This window comes from Hemitrygon akajei, unplaced genomic scaffold (genome assembly GCF_048418815.1).
Source record: "Hemitrygon akajei unplaced genomic scaffold, sHemAka1.3 Scf000113, whole genome shotgun sequence".
In the NCBI taxonomy this organism is placed as follows: Eukaryota; Metazoa; Chordata; class Chondrichthyes; order Myliobatiformes; family Dasyatidae; genus Hemitrygon; species Hemitrygon akajei.
In genome coordinates, this window is record NW_027331999.1 from 1,515,348 (window position 1) to 1,534,163 (window position 18,816).

Genomic DNA, 18,816 nt, shown 5'->3' on the forward strand with positions numbered 1-18,816 from the left:
CTCACTCATCCAGACACACACTACCGGCAGTTTATCGATCTCCAACGAAAAAGCCTAATCACCTACTCCTGAGCTTCAATACCATTGTTGACTCTGAGTTTACCACCGTCAAATGCCGGGAGGGACATAATAATCAGAAAGTCTCTAGTCACAGCCGTGTAAATAAAATGTGATCTCAGTGGGTGTGTGACGCATGCTGAGAATGCGAAAGAGACAGACAAACTGAGCCAAGTCACAGACTGATGAAGGGGAGGAATGATCCATTTTGATACAGAGAGGGAAGCAAAGAGTTTGATGTTGTGCCTGATGCCGGAACCGTGGCCAGTTAGAAGATGAAGTCTTGTCCCTCCAAATTGTTTTGAGTTGTGACAGTGTTTTTCTCAGAAGGCACCATGGAGACTAAAATTATCTGAGTTGAAATGTTGTCCTTCACCCACTGACATGCTTTGTAAGCTTTTAACAGTGTAGAAAAGTCCATATCGGTGATCTGATTGGATACACCGCCATGACGTTAACAGCAGTGAGATGTCATTCACTGGCTCTCATTTTGGAAGGGATTCAGTCGGCCATCGCAGATACACCAACAGCTTCACACTGGGAAGCGGCCGTTCACCTGCTCCGTGTGTGTGAAGAGACTCATTCAGTTAACCCACCTTGTGATGCTCCGGTGAGTTCACAATAAATAGAGGCCACATTTCTGTCCGGAGTGAGCAAAGAGTTTTACTCAATCATCCCAGCTGCTGCAACACCAGCAACTTCACATCAGGGAGGAAGTTCAAATCAGCTCCGTGTTAAATGTTTAACCATCACGGTGACTGAAGGCAGCTGCAGGTTCATGAGGGACTGTTACTGTCAGATTCTGCAGTTCTTGCGGCTGCTCATCGCACCCAGGACTGAACCCTGGTCACTGAGCATTGGAGGAGTCTGTTCTGCTGATGTTAGCCTTAAACTAGACTGGTGATTAATATTGTGGAGCTATGATATATGAATCAGTTCTGTATCAAATTCCGTGCCTCACTGGAGAGGCCACTCGGCCCATCTTGTCCCTGCCCATGTTTCTGTTCCATATCAGTATATGAAAATATATCCCTGCCGTTCCCCTCTCACTCTCCCTGTAATGACAGGTTGCAACTAGTCACCACTCTATGGGATAGGAGATTTGTTACGTACCCCGTAACTGGGTGTTTAAACAGCAGAGAAAGAAGAATCCGTTGGAGTCTGGTGGCACCAAACTAAAGGTGTTTATTAATAAAAATAAGCAAGACCATATCAATAATGCAGATATACATATAAAACAAGTTGGCAGTAATAAACCTAAAAGTGTAGGAATAATAAAAAGCAATAATAAACAAGCTCTATCGATGTCTAGGGGTAAATGAATTGTCATAGAAAAGTATAAAGTTCAGTTCAGTTCATGAGTGCTGATGTAGTTATGGTTGTTGTATTGTAATCATTGGAGAGAGAGAGAGAGAGAGAGAGAGAGCGAGAGCGAGAGCGAGAGCGAGAGCGAGAGCGAGAGAGAGAGCGAGAGCGAGAGAGAGAGAGAGAGAGAGAGCGAGATGTAACAGCTACAGCAGCCAAACCTTCCTTTGCTTTCTTAATCCGTCGTACCGTTGTGGTCATTCAGTTATGACCCCTCTGGTCTTCAGCCAGACCGTTCTTCTGTGGTGGACTCGTCACTCTGGCAAGAGTGGACACACACACAAACCCCCACCATCCCTGCTTTTACACTGATAGCCTTAATGACCGACATCCTGGTTCGGTCCTCGAAGCCCCCACCTTTCTTGTGGGTTCCGACACTCAATCAGTGTCCACTGGCGTATCTGGAGGGTGTGTCTCCAGACCTGTCTTTTATCCCTACTAACGGGGACTCAGCTATCCATCAATCCTGAATGACTGTGTCCGTCAAATCAGGCCACTCCTTCAGTCCACTGAGGAATGTTTATCAGCAAAATAGTAGAAGATAAATAACCCTTGCAGAAGTCATAATACAGTAAATCACCAGTCTCTCTCCCCTCTCTTATCTGTAGCAAATGTTCTTGCCTGTTTTTCGTCTCATTCTCATGGTCAGCATTGCAACAGTAATAGTTCGTGTTTCTCGGGGGGGGGGGAGGATGGTTAACTCTTCACCCCATTGTCCATCAGATCTGTTCATCACTCATAACAGATTTCCCTTGAATTTCATAGAATCATAGAAATCTACAACACATTACAGACGCTTTGGTCCACAGTGTTGTGCCAATCATGTAACTTACTCTAGAAACTGCTTAGAATTACCCTGCCGCATAGCCCTCTATTTTCCTAAGCTCCATGTACCTATCTAAGAGTCTCTTAAAAGACCCTATTGTATCCGGCTCTATCACTGTTGCTGTCAGTGCATCCCACACACCCACCACTCTTTGCTTAAAAAACTTAGCTCTGACATCTCCTCTGTACCTACTTCCAAGCAGCTTAAACCTATTCCCCCTCGTGTTAGCCGTTTCTGCCCTGGGAAAAAGCCTCTGGCTATCCACACGACCAATGCCTCTCATCATCTTATACACCTGCAAGAATTTCCTGCATGATTTTCTCCGGGCTGAATAAGACGATGAGCTCACTGTGGTTGTGACGTTCTTCAGGGCTCCGGACGAAGTTGGTTAAACTCCTTCTTCCCCGCTCTTTTCAACGTTTTGTGTCATTTTCACCAATTTTAAAGGACTGTGCCTCAGACAGCTGGGTTGTTGCAATTGTTACGTACCACCAGCAACAGATCACTAATGGAGTCTGGTTTCGATGTCAAAACCACTATCTTTATTAGTATTGTGACGGGGTCCTGAATTACCCCTATGAACTGTGTTTTTGAAAAGAGAGAAGGAGTTGTTGTTCAACACCGAACACCTTGTTGGAGAGAGGGAGAGGTGGGGGGGGAGGGAGGGAGGGAGGGAGAGAGAGAGAGAGAGAGAGAGAGAGAGAGAGAGAGAGAGAGAGAGAGAGAGAGAGAGAGAGAGAGAGAGAGAGAGAGAGAGAGAGAGAGAGAGAGAGAGAGTTATGGTTTCTCTGCAAGCTTGTTTACATTTTTACAAGGACACTGTCAACTTCTGTGTTCTTACAGAGAGAGAAGGGAGGAACTGTTTGATGGACAGCTGGGGCTCAGCACGGAGAGATAAGTAGGAGGTCCGCTGATAGACCTCCAGACACATGGTTTTGGACACAGAATGAGCTTTGTTGTGTCCACAGAAAAAGGTGGACTTTGGAAGATCGATCAGGAGCATCGATCAGTGGCTCTCGCAGTGTGAAAAGGCTGTGACTGGTGGGGAGTTATTCGTGTGCCCATCCCTCGCCTGGGTTAATAACTCCACCACAGAAGAACGGTCCCGTTTGTAGTGGTCACAGTCGGTGACTTCCAAAGGATTTCAGAGGACGACGGGACTATCGACGGCGTCAGCTTACCTGAAGACTCAAAACTCTCCGTCTCTCTCAGTCCATCACTACTCGACTCAATCCCTCGAACCGAACCGTCATTCAATGTCTGTAGTGAGATGCTGAAGATGTTCTATAGGTCAGTTGTGCAGAGCGCCCTCTTCTTTGTGGTGGCGTGCTGGGGAGGAAGCATTAAGAAGAGGGACGCCTCACGTCTTAATAAGCTGGTAAGGAAGGCGGGCTCTGTCGTGGGCAAAGTACTGGAGAGTTTAACATCGGTAGCTGAGCGAAGGGCGCTGAGTAGGCTACGGTCAATTATGGATAACTCTGAACATCCTCTACATAGCACCATCCAGAGACAGAGAAGCAGTTTCAGCGACAGGTTACTATCGATGCAATGCTCCTCAGACAGGATGAAGAGGTCAATACTCCCCAATGCCATTAGGCTTTACAATTCTACCGCCAGGACTTACGAACTTTTTAAAAGCTATTATTAATGCTTTTTGAGATAGTGATTTAGATGCATATCATATTTTTACTGAGTTAAGTATTGTATGTAATTAGTTTTGCTACAACAAGTGTATGGGACATTGGAAAAATGTTGAATTTCCCCATGGGGATGAATAAAGTATCTATCTATCTATCTATCTATCTATCTATCTATCTATCTATCTATCTGAACTTCACTCATCACCGTAAGATGGTATCCATTCACCCCGAGGCGTGAAGAAGCTTGGCTTTCCTATTTCCACACACACACACACACACACACACACACACACACACACACACACACACACACACACACACACACACACACACACACACACACACACACACACACACACACACACACATAATCATTGCTAACCTGTTTGACATATCTGCATTTATATTGCTGTATCGTGTAGTTACTAATAAATAGCATTAGTTTATAGCAATACCAGACTCCACGGTGTTTTCTATTTCTGCTGGTTCTTTGACCTGTGACGGGGTACGTAACAGTATCTACTCCAAATATAAAAGATTAAAGGAAATAAAAAGAAGTTAACAGTGTAATGCGTATATTTAGCTCCCAAACTATCACAGCTTGGGAAACAATGCTTAAAGTCTTCAGATGGTAAAGTGGAAAAGTTCAGTAATCCACGGAATAAGTGAGAGAGAGGAGAGATTTGTAAATCCACACAAACATGTAGAGAGAAGGCAATTACGAAGAATTCCACACACATTCCACGCTGGGTAAACGAAATAACAGTCGCTGAAGATCTTATCCGTCGATTAGTTCCGAAATCCACTTGGAAATATCACCAGGTGACAGTGACAGGAATATCGTCTTCAAGTGGTTACCACAGAACACCCCGATTCCACGTAAGGGCCGACAAGTTAAGTATTGTATGTAATTAGTTTTGCTACAATAAGTGTATGGGACATTGGAAAAAATGTTGAATTTCCCCATGGGGATGAATAAAGTATCTATCTATCTACAAAAGTGATACCACAGGACACTCCAGCAAATCCACACATATGGATTATCCGAAGTGACAGTCACACATCCGTTGTGCACTGCGTGCCGATGATCAGATCAATCCAACCTTTTGGGCATGGAAGAGTTGCAGCCTATAGCAGTCACACGCTGAAGTTCCTACAGCTTGTCTCCCTCTCCCTCTACCGCTCCCTCTCCCTCTACCGCTCCCGCTCCCTCAGGCTGCCGCAGCTTGTGTCTGACGTCACAGCCCCGCCTCACTCAGGCACTTTAAGCGACACTCAGAGTGAACGAACCTGCGGTCTCGTAACACAATGCACCTCTAAAGTCTGACAGCAGACTAGCGAGTGAATCTTCGATGGAGCAGAGTCAGAAACCGACGAGTTGCCAGATTGAGTCAGGGCTTTGGGGCTCCAGAGAGAGATGGGGTCTAGAGTTTACCAGGAGGAGGAGGAATCAGACCAGCTGGATGTGGCTACAAAAGAAAGATCAGAAACATTTGGAAACTGGTTGACCGGAAAAAAAGGTGGTTAATTTCTGCAAAATACTAGTGGAAATCAACAGATGAGGCAGAAAATGTGAAGAGGAATAAATAGACAATGCTTAGGCCGAGCCCCTTCAGCATGCCTAGCCTGTGTACTCCTCTGCTTAGTTGCTGCCTGAACTGCAGAGTTCCTCCAGCATTTTGTGTGTGTGTGCTTCTCTGTATTTCCAACAACTGCAGAATCTCCTGTGTTTTTTAACTGCATTTTACTTTGGCATTAGATACACGTTGGTATTGAGTATATTGTTTATGGGAGCCGCTATCTGCGTTAAAACAGCTGCTGATTTTTCTATACACACGAAAAAAAAATGAGGTATGGACAATGAACCGGTGCTTGCAGAAATGTTTAATGGCACTGTAATTACCCATAATGCGGTGCGTTAAAAATTTCGCCGGCCCTAAAGCACCGATGAAATGCGCAGGCGTCAGGCTGATGACGTCCCCGAGTATCACGCATGCGCGCAGTTCACAGACGGCCTTGAAAATGTCGGGCGCAGGTAAGAGCGATTCTCTCCGTTTTTATATTAAACACCGACTTCAGGACGATTCCTGTGAAATCCGGTCACGGTGGCCAGCAATTCCGGAACAGTCCTGCTCTCTTCCCCCTCTCTCTCAGCCTCACGATCCGTACACGGGCCCCGGGGAGCTTCCGGTTGATGAGGGAATGGGAACCGATGGATCTCTCAGACAGAGCTGAGCTCCAGCTATCTAAATGCAAGGATTAGGAACTCAGAGGAAGGGAACAAAATCTTTTGCATCAGCAGTAGAGAAAATTACCTTTGTTATACCTCCAATCACAAAGAAGAGGAAATCTGCAGATGCTGGAAATCCAAGCAACACACACAAAATGCCGGCGGAACTCAGCATTAGTACTCTTTTCCATAGATGCTGCCTGGCCTGCTGAGATCCTCCAGTATTTTGTGTGTGTGTTGTTTGTTGTACCTCCTCCTGTTCTGAACTTTTCTACAGGTGAGAACATGTTTTGACCCATTCTTTCTGGGTACATGATAATATCAAAAACCTTTGCCCATGGCAACAAGTAACTTTCACATCACAAATGTGCCAGACTCCAGTGAGACAGACTACTGCCCTTCCCTTCATATTCATTGGCATTGCATTCACTGAGTTCACCACCGTCAGTCACCTGGAGAGGGTTCAGGGGAAATATTTATGTACAACACAGAAACTGCTGTTACCTGTCTGTATTGTGGTGATGCAAAAGTTGCTGGAGAATTTGCAAATGGGAAGAAGTGGAGTGAAATTTGGAAATCTGACTTTTTAAAGCATCATTTAGCAAAGAAGTCACATATGGACAGTGTGCAAAAGCTCTGGCAAGAAAATCCTTCATAACCCACTATAGGCCTGCTACGTAGGTTGTGTGAGAGTGCAGATGAACTCGATCGAACCCAGAGGAGATCAAAGTTTTTATCAACAGTGATTTGCTAGCTGTGAAAATGAATACCTCTCTATATAAAATTCACTGTGCGCATGTTGTCACTGGGTAAAAAAAATACACAGTACAAGATTTATGTGCACACTTGTCATTACAAATTGGAGGGGACATTGGTGGGAAGGTGGGGAGACCTCCGGTGTCCCTGATGCCCTCACCTACAAGATGTGCATCCAGCTGCAGCTTGTAACCCTGCACTTTAAGGAGTTGGAACTTGAAATGGATGAATTCCGGATCATCCAGGAGTTGGAGGGGGTGATAGATATGACATGAAGAGAGGTGAGTGTTATGAAACCAGTAACTGGTTTCACTTACCAGCAAAGATAGATATGTCAGTTGAAGTCCAATGGTACTATTTTCAAAAGTTTTATTAATAAAGGGGCACAAAAATTAAGGTTAATACAAACATTCAGATAACATGCGTCAATACTCAATCTAAAACGCAGGTACATTAATAATCACTCAGAAATAAGCTCTTTCGTTGTCTAGGGTATAATACTGAGTCCAATTGGAAATATAAAGAGTCACTCTGAAGTCTGCAGGCTTTTCCCTTTTTGGTTTCACGTGTTGGAGAGAGAGAGAGAGATTGTTAGGAAAAGAGAACACTTGCCGTTGTCTTTATGAATCAAATCCTCAGCCTCAGAGGATTTGGCTTCCCTGGTGTTAAATAAAAGCGGTTTTCCGTTGGTTCTAGCCACAAACTCCGCATTCGGAATTTAACGCACGTGGCTTCCTTCAAAATGGCTTCCCGTTCCCACGGGAAGCGGTATCGTGCTTCTCGGTGTCTCCTTGGTGCGTCTGAGGGTCGTCCTCTTTCAGACCCTTCTTTATACTGCCTCACGGGATCTCAGGTGTCAATCAGGTTGCAGGTGATGCAATCTCTCTCAACCAGCCCACTTTGCCCGAGGGCTTTACAATGTCCCTGCGAGTTGGCACGTCTGCAGTTCCCAGGTGTCTCCTGAGAACAATGCCACAGTCGCCAGCTTTTGTCCCAGTGGAATGCGGTATCCAGCACGTCGCTGTCTTTCCATTTCCTGTGTCCATTCGGCATGTCTCTCTCTCTCTCTTGCTCTCTCTCGGGTCATTGACTCCCCTTTCACTAGGGCTCTTGCAATTCTCACAAAGGAGGGGGCTGGTATCCGGATCATCCAGGAGTTGGAGGGGGTGATAGATATGACATGAAGAGAGGTGAGTTACACACAAGGTACAGGACACAGGGAACTGGGCGAGAGTCAGGAAGGGAAATGAGGTTAAATAGCCATCACAGTGTACTCTTGTTGCTATCCCACACAACAACAGGTGGAACACTTTAGAAAGTATTGGGGCGATTACCTGGCAGAGGAAAGTCAAAGGAGTGATAGGGGATTCATTAGTTAGGGGAACAGAACAGGAAGGGGACTACTATCCTAGTGGTAAGGCTGCGAGAGCAAGTGTGGTGGAGGGAGGTGCTGATGTGGTTAAAATGATTTGTAGGGGTAATGGGAGCCAGAATGACTGGACAGATAGTGGAGAGGGTGATTTGAATTGAATTGACTTTCTTACATACATATACATGAGGAGTAGAAGTCTTTACGTTACATCTCCATCTAAATGTGCAATGTGTAATTTATAGTAATTTATAATAAATAGTTTGTGCATAGAACAGTCAGTATAACATAAATATGCAATTGTATTAGCATGAATTAATCAGTCTGAGGGCCTGGTAGAAGATGATGTCCTGGAGCCTGTTGGTCCTTTTGCTGTGGTACCGTTTCTTGGATGGTAGCAGCAGGAACAGTTTGTGGTTGTGGTGAATTGGGTCCCCAATATCTTTTGGGCCCTTTTTCCACACCTGTCTCTGTAAATGTCCTGAATAGTGGGAAGTTCACATCTACAGATGCGCTGGGCTGTCCACACCACTCTCTGCAGAGTCCTGCAATTGAGGGAAGTACAGTTCCCATACCAGGCAGTGATGCAGCCAGTCAGGATGCTCTCTATTGTGTCCCTGTAGAAAGTCCTCAGGATTTTGGGCCCCATTCCCAACCTCTTCAATTATCTGAGGTGAAAGAGGTGCTGCTGTGCTCTTTTCACAACACAGCCGGTATGTACAGACCATGTGAGATGCTTGGTGATGTTTATGCCGAGGATCTTAAAGCTGTTCACCCTCTCAGCCCCAGATCCTTTGATGTCAACAGGGGTTAGCCTGTCTCCATTCCTCCTGCAGTCCGCAATCAGCTCCTTTGTTTTTGTGACAATGAGGGAGAGTTTGTTTTCTTTACACCAGTCAGATCTTGTTCAGACCTCAGATAGAGTCAGCAATCAAATGGTTGAGCATGGTGCGATGAATGTGCTGAGCTGTGTATATCACAATGCAAGAAGCACCGTAGGAAAGCCCGATCAGCTCAGGACAGGGAATTATGATATTGTAGACATTATAGGGGCTTGTTTACATCCAACAGTCTGAGGGATTTAGAGATATTTGTAGAGAGATTGCAGACCATGCCAAGAAACAAAGGATGTTCCAGTAAGTGATTTTAACTTTCCATTTATTGACTGGGACTCCCATACTGTAAAAGGATTAGATGGGGTAAAGTTTGTCAAATGTGCCCTTAATCAGGATGTAGAATTCCTGATGTAGAAGTGTGCAATAAGCTGTTAGGAAATGATCCAGGGTGGTGACAGAATTTGTGATCATAATGCCATGAGATTCAAAGTAAGTATGGAAAAAGAGAGGTCTGGACCACGGGTTGAGATTCTAAATTGGAGTAAGGTCAATTTTGATAGTATCAAAAAGGATCTGACAAGTGTGGTTTGGGACAGGTTGTCTCCTGGCAAAGGAGTACCTGTAAGTGGGAGGCATTCAGAGGTGAATTTTTGAGGATGTAGAGTTTGTATGTGCCTGCCAAAATGAAAGTTGAAAGGTAATTGGTCCAGGAAACCTTGCTTTTGAAGAGAAATTGAAGCCTCGTATATTTTGTTCCTCTAAATGCCTCAGACTGTTGGGCGCTACCGAGACCCATTAATGACTACAAGTCATGATTCCACGCACTGAGCTCATCTGAATTTTTTTGTTGTCTTCTTTTGGTTTCTCAAAGCTTCCGAATAGTTTTTGTTCTTTTGTTTGCCCTCTCTTTGACATTTATGTTGGCTTTGGCTTCTCATTTTAGCCACAGTTGTGTCCTCCTGTCTTTCTAATGCTTCCACTTCTGTGGAATCACTCAGGCCCCGAATTGCTCCAGAAACTCCAGCCACTGCTGCTCAATTGTCACTCCTACCCTTTCCCTTCCAAACAAGTTTGGCCATCTTCTCAGCCATAGAAACATGGACAAGTTCAGTAAAGAAACAGGCTATTTGTCCCATCTAGTCAATGCCAAAAAAGCATTTAAACTTGCAGTGCGATCTGGACCAGCTGGCAAAATGGTTTGAGAAATGGAAAAAGGAATTTAATGCAGACAAGTGTGAGTTGTTGCACTTTGGTCTGACTTACCAAGGGAGGTCTTTCACAGTGACTGGTCGGGCACGGAGGAGTGTTGTAGAATAAAGGGACCTCTTGTAGAAGAAAGTCCTTAATTTACTGAAAGTGGTATCACAGTTAGATAGAGATGGAAGGGAAGATTTTAGCCTAATGGCCTTCATGAACAAAAGTACTGACAACAATAGATGGATGTTATGTTGACTTATAGAAGATATTGGTGAGGCCTAATTTGGAGTACTAAGTGCAGTTTTGGTCACCAACCTACAGGAAAGATGTAAGGACTTAGAAAGAGTTCAGAGAAAATTCACAAGGATGTTGCCAGGTCTGGAGTACTTGGGTTATAAGGAAAGATTGAACAGGTCAGGTCTTTATTCCTTGGACTGTAGGAGATTGAGGGGAGATTTGATTGTGATAGAGGGGCATAGATAGTGTAAATGCAAGCTGGCTTTTACCACTGAGATGGGGTGGGAGTACAACCAGAGGCCATGGGTTAAGGGTGAAAGGTGAAATGTTAAGGGGAACATGAGGGGAAACTTCTTCACACAAACGGTCATCCGGGTGTAGAATGAGCAGCCAGCACAAGTGGTGCATGCAAGCTCGATTTCAACATTTCAGAGGTTCATGTAGGTACCTGCATGGTAGGGGTATGGGAGTGGGCAGATTAAATAGTTCAGCACAGACTAGATGGCCCAAAGGGCATGTTTCTGTGTTGTAATTTTCTACAAGAATGTGAAATACTATAAAAATTCACTCTGTCTTTTTAACAGCTGTGTGGACCAACCATTCACCTCAACAGGAATTTTTTATATGGCATTAAATCTGTGGCACTTTAAGTTAATAATACATAAAAGAAAATTCCAGATGCACATCAAGAAAGGCGAATTGCGTGAGACTGTTTCAGTTACTGTGGGGCCAGGCACCCATGCAGCTCAGCAGGAACAGGGAATAATAACAATGGAGAGAGTCCAACTCAGCCAAGGTACAAATTGCAGATGGCAGAAATGCCCCATTCTTATAGAGACAGGAAGAGCATCGGGGAATTGATGGTCATTCCAGATACCAGCAATCTGCCCAGTCAGAAGATGATTTCTCTGCACAACTTGGATAGAACCTCACTGTAGCAGTGTGATACCAGATCAAACCTTGGCAACTCAAGTAATCTCATCTGAAATGTTGTCCTAAACCCATTGATGGATTTCGTAAATCTTTTTACAGGTTCAAAACAAGAAGGAGTTTGTCTCCAGGAAGTTCAAACACGGCACACCAGTTTTGTTGTCTCTGTCCAGATATTTAAGAAGTGGAGCAAGGGATTCAATCGACCATCCTTCCTGCTCAGACTGTGGGGAGGGATTCACTCGGTCATTTGACCAACTGGCAACCCGTCATTTTACACAGGAGAAAGGCTGTTCACCTGCTCAAACAGTGGGAATGGATTCACTCGGTTATCACAATTGAAGGTACATCAGCAAGTTCACACTGGGCAAGGCCATTCACCTGTTCTGTGTGTGAGAAAGGATTCAGTCAGTCTTCCCACTTGTGGACACAACAGTCAGTTCACTCTGGGCAAAGGCTGGTGATCTGCTGAATATCTGGGAAAGGATTCACTCAGTCATCTGACCTAATGGCACACCAGTGGGTTCACACTGGGGAGAGGCCATTCACCTGCTCAGAATGGGGGATAGGATTCACTGACTCTTCCACCTTACAGAGTCATCAGCGAGTTCACACTGGGGAGAAGCCGTTCACCTGCTCAGAATGTGGGAAGGGATTCACTCAGTCATCCAGCCTACGGAGACATCAGCGAGTTCACACTGGGGAGAAGCCGTTCACCTGCTCAGAATGTGGGAAGAGATTCACTCAGTCATCCCACCTACGGAGACATCAGCGAGTTCACACTGGTGAGAAGTCGTTCACTGGCTCAGAATGTGGGAAGAAATTCACTGAGTCATCCACCTTACTGGTACATCAGCGAGTTCACACTGGGGAGAAGCCATTCACCTGCTCAGAATGTGGGAAGGGATTCACTCAGTCATCCAGCCTACGGAGACATCAGCGAGTTCACACTGGGGAGAAGCCGTTCACCTGCTCAGAATGTGGGAAGGGATTCACTCAGTCATCCCACCTGCATATTCATCAGCGAGTTCACACTGGGGAGAAGCCATTCACCTGCTCAGAATGTGGGAAGAGATTCACTCATTCATCCAATCTACATAGTCATCAGCGAGTTCACACTGGGGAGAAGCCGTTCACCTGCTCAGAATGTGGGAAAGGATTCACTGAGTCATCCACCTTACTGGTACACCAGCGAGTTCACACTGGGGAGAAGCCGTTCACCTGCTCAGAATGTGGGAAAGGATTCACTCAGTCATCCCACCTGCATATTCATCAGCGAGTTCACACTGGGGAGAGGCCATTCACCTGCTCAGAGTGTGGGAAGGGATTCATTCGGTCATCCCAACTACTGGCACACCAGCAAGTTCACACAGGGGAGTGGCCTTTCACCTGCTCAGAATGTGGGAATGGATTCACTGACTCTTCCACCTTACAGAGTCATCAGCGAGTTCACACTGGGGAGAAGCCGTTCACCTGCTCAGAATGTGGGAAGGGATTCACTCAGTCATCCAGCCTACAGAGACATCAGCGAGTTCACACTGGGGAGAAGCCATTCACCTGCTCAGAATGTGGGAAGGGATTCACTCAGTCATCCCACCTATGGAGACATCAGCGAGTTCACACTGGGGAGAAGCCGTTCACCGGCTCAGAATGTGGGAAGGGATTCACTCAGTCATCCCATCTATGGAGACATCAGCGAGTTCACACTGGGGAGAGGCCATTCACCTGCTCAGAATGTGGGAAAGGATTCACTGAGTCATCCACCTTACTGGTACACCAGCGAGTTCACACTGGGGAGAAGCCATTCACCTGCTCAGAATGTGGGAGGAGATTCACTCATTCATCCAATCTACATAGTCATCAGCGAGTTCACACTGGGGAGAAGCCGTTCACCTGCTCAGAATGTGGGAAGAGATTCACTCGGTCATCCCACCTACTGGCACACCAGTCAGTTCACACTGGGGAGAGGCTGTTCACCTGCTCAGACTGTGGAAAGGGATTCACTCAGTCATCCAACCTACAGAAACATCAGCGAGTTCACACTACAGAGAGGCTGTTCACCTGCTCATTTAACCCATAGGAGTGGATCTGATTTGGGATATCCTGTCGAGACCACTTATGTGTTAACCCTTGCCTGGGTGTGATGTGGTCATTCATTTGAAGATGATACCCCTCATGACAAGTCACTTTCGGTGATAATTCGTATGTAGATTTGTAAATATCACAGATAAAATCTACAGCAACTGTTCTCTCATTTTAACACTATGGAACCTGGAGAACAGACAGACAGACAGATGTACTTTATTGATCCTGAGGGAAATTGAGTTTCGTTACAGTCGCACGAACCAAGAATATTGTAGAAATATAGCAATATAAAACCATCAATAATTAAGTAATAATAAGTTAATCTTTGCAAGTGGAAATAAGTCCAGGACCAGCCTATTGGCTCAGGGTGTCTGACACTCTGAGGGAAGATTAGAAAAGTTTGATGGCCACAGGCAGGAATGACTTCCTGTGATGCTCAGTGTTAGATCTCGGTGGAATGAGTCTCTGGCTGAATGTACTCCTGTGCCTAACTAGTACATTATGGATTGGATGGGATTCATTGTCCAAGATGGCATGCAACTTGGACAGCATTATCTTTTCCGACACCACTGTCGGAGAGTTCAGTTCCACCCCCACAACATCACTGGCCTTACGAATGAGTTTGTTGATTCTGTTGGTGTCTGCTACCCTCAGCCTGCTGCCCCAGCACACAACAGCAAACATGATAGCACTGGTCACCACAGCCTCGTAGAACATCCTCAGCATCGTCTGGTAGATGTCAAAGGACCTCAGTCTCCTCAGGAAATAGAGACGGCTCTAACCCTTCTTGTAAACAGCCTGAGTGTTCTTTGAGCAGTCCAGTTTATGGTCAATTCGTATCCCCAGGTATTTGTAATCTTCCACCATGTCCACACTGACCCCTTGGATGGAAACAGGGGTCACTGGTGCCTTAGCCCTCCTCAGGTCCACCACCAGCTCCTTAGTCTTTTTCACATTAAGCTGCAGATGATTCTGCTCGTACCATGTGACAAGATTTCCACCATAGCTCTGTACTCAGCCTCATCTCCCTTGCTGTTCGACATAACTGCCTTCTCTCGACATTTACCCTGAATTACAAATATCTCTCTCATCACCTATTTTGTGGATGAACTGAACTTTCATACTTTACCATCTGAAGACTCCAAGCCTTATTTTCCCCGAGCTCAATAGTTTGGGAGTTATATTTACACACATATATACACATAACACTGTTAATCTTTGTTTAACTTGTTTAAGTAAACCTAGTGAGCTTGAGCTCCAGTACAAGTGAGAAAAATTAAAGCTGGAGTCTGCGGAAAGGCAGAGTCAGTTTGAGGCTAGAGAGGCAGAAAAACAGACAGAAAATTGTCTCAAAGTGTAATAAAGGGGAAGGCTTAGCATGTCTATTCTGCTTTGACAGTTGCTGAAGCAGCTGATTATTTATTTATTTATGCTGACCCAATCATCGCCACTGGGCTATAAACGTGCAGGAGCAGTGTGTGGTTCAGTGCTTTGCTCAAGGACACACACGCTGCCTTGGCTGAGGCTCAAAATCATGACCTTCAGATCGCTAGTTCAACACTTTAACCAGCTGGCCACGCACCACACATTATGACCTAGTGAAGCGGGCTGTGCTCAAAGCTTATGAGTTGGTCCCAGAAGCATACAGGCAAAAGTTTAGAAATTTGAAGAAATCTGTGAACCAGACTTATATGGAATTTGCTTATGAGAAATTTGTGTGTATTGCCCGCTGGTGCACATATAAAAATGTAAATGCTGATTTTAACAGCTTGAAAGAGTTGGTTTTAATTGAAGAATTCAAAAAGTGCGTCCCTGATTACATAAAGACGTATTTAGATGGAAATGATGCTGCCACTATGCAGGAGTCTGCTAGATTAGCAGATCAGTTTGCTTTAACTCATAAGGTTATGTTTACCCTGAATAAGAGTTTCGAAAAGAGTAGCAGGGATAACCAGGGTAAACCAGAAATTAATGCTGGGATTTGTCACACTTGTCAAGTTTTGACTAAACCTAATCAGGTCATCCCAGTGGTCCCACTCCAGCCTATACCTGCATTCGGTGAACCCTTTTCCAAAGTTATAGTGGATTGTGTTGGCCCATTGCCAAAGACTAAAGCTGGCCATCAGTATCTGCTAACTATTATGTGTACTGCATCCAGATTCCCAGAGGCAATGCCTCTCAGCAATATTAAAGCTAAAAATGTGTTGAAGGCTCTTACCGAGTTTTTTTTTACTTTATTCGATTTGCCTCAAGAAATCCAGTCTGATCAAGGAAGTAATTTTACATCTGGGTTATTTCAGCAGGTAGTTTATGAACTGGGAGCAAAACAAATTACATCGTCTACATACCATCCGGAAACACAAGGGGCTTTAGAAAAATTTCACTCTACCCCCAAAACAATGATTAAGACATACTGTGTTGAAAATGGAAAGGATTCGGATGAAGGAATACATTTGCTTTTGTTCGCAGTAAGAGAGTCGGTTCAGGAATCATTGGGCTTTACTCCATTTGAACTCATATTTGGTCGCAGAGTGAGGTGAGCTTTGACCTTGTAAAAGGAGCGGTGGATTGATGGCGATGTACATGTTAACTTGTTAGACTATGTTTTAAAGTTCAAAAATAAACTATACCATTTCTGTAGCCCAGCAAGACAAAACTTAAAGATTTCTCCAAAACAAAATGAAGTGTTGGTTTGATAAGCACGGTTGCTAAAGAAAATACCGGGTGGGTGATAAGGTGCTTGCCTTATGTTGACGAATCCACTTCAGGTGAAATTCAATAGACCGTATGAAATAGTCGCTCAATTTAATGATGTGAATTATGTTATTACAACACACGACCGAAGTAAACTAACACAGCTGGTACACATGAATATGATAAAGCCTTATTTTGACAATCAGGCACCATCTGTGTGTGTTGTCAAAATATGTGAATCTGGCAACCCTGAGAATGAAACAATTGACTCGTCTGAGACTTTTTAAAAGCCAAACATGGTCCCAGTTAGACTAATGAACTCGGTTGTTCCAGAAAATATTGATAACAAGTTTGCTCATCTGCAGCCAAAGCAACAACAACAGCTGAAGAAATTAATTCTGAAGTTTAAAGATTTATTTCCCGATGTTCCCAAGCAAACCACGGTCTCAGTACATGACGCAGATATTGGGCAAGCCAGACCGATTAAACAACACCCATATCGCATGAACGTAGAAAATGTAAATTGGCTGAGCAATTGTTGTAAGTGTGGAAACAGATTCAGTAGGTCTTAGAGGAACTGATTATGGGAAGGTAAATGCAGTAACAAAAACAGATGCCTATTCGATCGCTAGGATAGATGATTGCATCGATAAGGTTGGAATAGCTAATTTCTTACAAAAATTAATCTGTTGACGGGGTATTTGTGTGTTCCATTGACGGACAGAGGTAGAGAAATTTCTGCATTTGTGACACCATCTGGGTTGTATGAATACAATGTTTTGCCTTTTGGAAAGAAAAATGCTCCAGGAACATTCCAGAGAATGATTGATTTTGAAATTCGAGGGTTAGAACACACAGGTGCCTATATTGATGACTTAGTCACAGGGAGTGACACTTGGGAAGAGCATATCTCTGCAGTAGAAAAGCTGTTTGACAGGCTTTCCCAGGCCAGCCTTACAGTTAACTTGGCTAAGAGTGAATTTGGCCATGCCACTGTGACCTGTCTTGGCTATGTTGTAGGTCAATGCAAGTTGGCTCCTGTTCAGGCAAAAGTTCAGGCAATTTCTCAAGTTCCTATTCTGACTGCTAAGAAGGCTCTTAGAAGGTTTCTGGAAATGAATGGATATTACCGTAAGTTCTGTAAGAAATTTGCTGCTGTCGCTCTTCCTCTGACTAATCTCCTGAAGAAGGGTGAAAAGTTTGTTTGGACTGAACCTTGTCAGGATGCATTTGATCGATTGAAAGTTATTATTTGAGATTAGGCCAATCAATGTAGTATTCTCAGCAAATTTAATTAGCAGATTGGAGCTGTGGGTGGCAACACGAATCACGGGTGCACAGAAAGTAAATGACAGGGCCAAACAGACAAACCTGTGGGTTGTGTGTCCTGAGGGTCAGCGAGACAGAGGAGATGGAGCCCACTGTTACCACCTGCCGGCGATCTGACAGGAAGTCCAGGATCCAGCTGCACAAGGCAGGGTGAAGGCCGAGGTCTCTGAGCTCCTTGTCGATACTTCATGCCTTTGTATGGCTACTGCTCTGCCCATGACTGCAAGGAACTGCAGAGAACTTTGGAGAGCAGAGAACATCAGAGAAACAAGCCTCCACTCCATGGACTCTCCCTACACTTCCCCTCCCTCAGAAAAGCAGGCCATGTACACAAAGAACCTCATAACCTGGACATTAATGCTGCAAATCCGCTCCCACATTGACAGAGAGATACAAAAGCCTTAAAGGTGTACCTGATGTATCACCAGGCTGAAGAATGGCTTCCTGTCTGTGGTTATAAGCCAAATAAATGATAAAATGTACTTGGCCTCACAATGTAACTCGATGTGACCCTGCACCATATGTCTATCTGCACTGCACTTTCTCTGCAGCCATAATGCTTTGTTGAGGTTATTTTTCTGTTGTATATGAGCTCAATGTACTGTTGTAATGGATCGATCTTTGTGGATGGTACATCAGGCAAGATTTTCACTGTAGCTCAGTACGTGATGATAATAAACAAATTCCCCACTTTAATTGTGTGGAAATATTAGACAGACTGAGCTTCTGCTCCGGAACCGAAGGAAACTGAACTGTTGTCATTTCTGTGGAAAGCAAATATATGGAAAATGCTTCAATCTCACTTTACGATCTGCAGTAACTGGGATCAGGTGACCGGTGGTGGGTCTCCCATATCAATATCAGAATCAGGTTTAGTAGCACCGGAATATGCCATGAAATTCGTTGTCTCTGCGGTAGCAGTAGAACCTAATTCTTAACAAAAGATTTTAACAATTGTGATTTAAAGTAAGTATATATATAGTACAAAAATAGAAAAAATAAAAATGTAATAAAGTATTCTAATTGTGAAAAAGTAATAAACTATTTTAATTGTGTGGAACTATTTGTTCCGGATCCTCTGCGTTGTCTGAAGGGGACAAAGGTGAAGCTACACGTACACATCGAGCAGTGACCCACAAATGCTGCAGATCTGCAGAAAAAAGTGAACAGGAAACGGGATCAGGTGACGGGTGGAGGGACTTCCTCCTGAACCGGTGACTCTGCTCCTCACCCCTCACACACTGCCCGACCCATCCGCCGCATTC

The 18,816-nt window shown here is 44.5% G+C and overlaps 1 protein-coding gene across 2 annotated transcripts; it reads left to right on the forward strand.

Annotated features, from left to right (window-relative positions):
• The first annotated feature begins 5,878 nt into the window (after positions 1–5,878).
• Positions 5,879–17,244, forward strand: LOC140723450 (uncharacterized). 2 transcript variants are annotated; one of them, XM_073038028.1, is made up of 2 exons: positions 5,879–5,923; positions 11,098–17,244. In XM_073038028.1, the coding sequence occupies exon 2, from the start codon at positions 11,952–11,954 to the stop codon at positions 13,521–13,523; it is 1,572 nt and encodes a 523-aa protein (XP_072894129.1). In that variant the 5' UTR covers positions 5,879–5,923; positions 11,098–11,951; the 3' UTR covers positions 13,524–17,244. The 2 variants fall into 2 exon arrangements, with proteins under 2 accessions (XP_072894129.1, XP_072894130.1); XM_073038029.1 differs by having other exon boundaries at positions 5,888–5,923; positions 11,546–17,244.
• Positions 17,245–18,816: the final 1,572 nt, after the last annotated feature.

Excerpts from the sequence above, each read along its gene's own strand:
- LOC140723450 (XM_073038028.1), top strand. The coding sequence starts at position 11,952 with ATGGCACACCAGTGGGTTCACACTGGGGAGAGGCCATTCACCTGCTCA.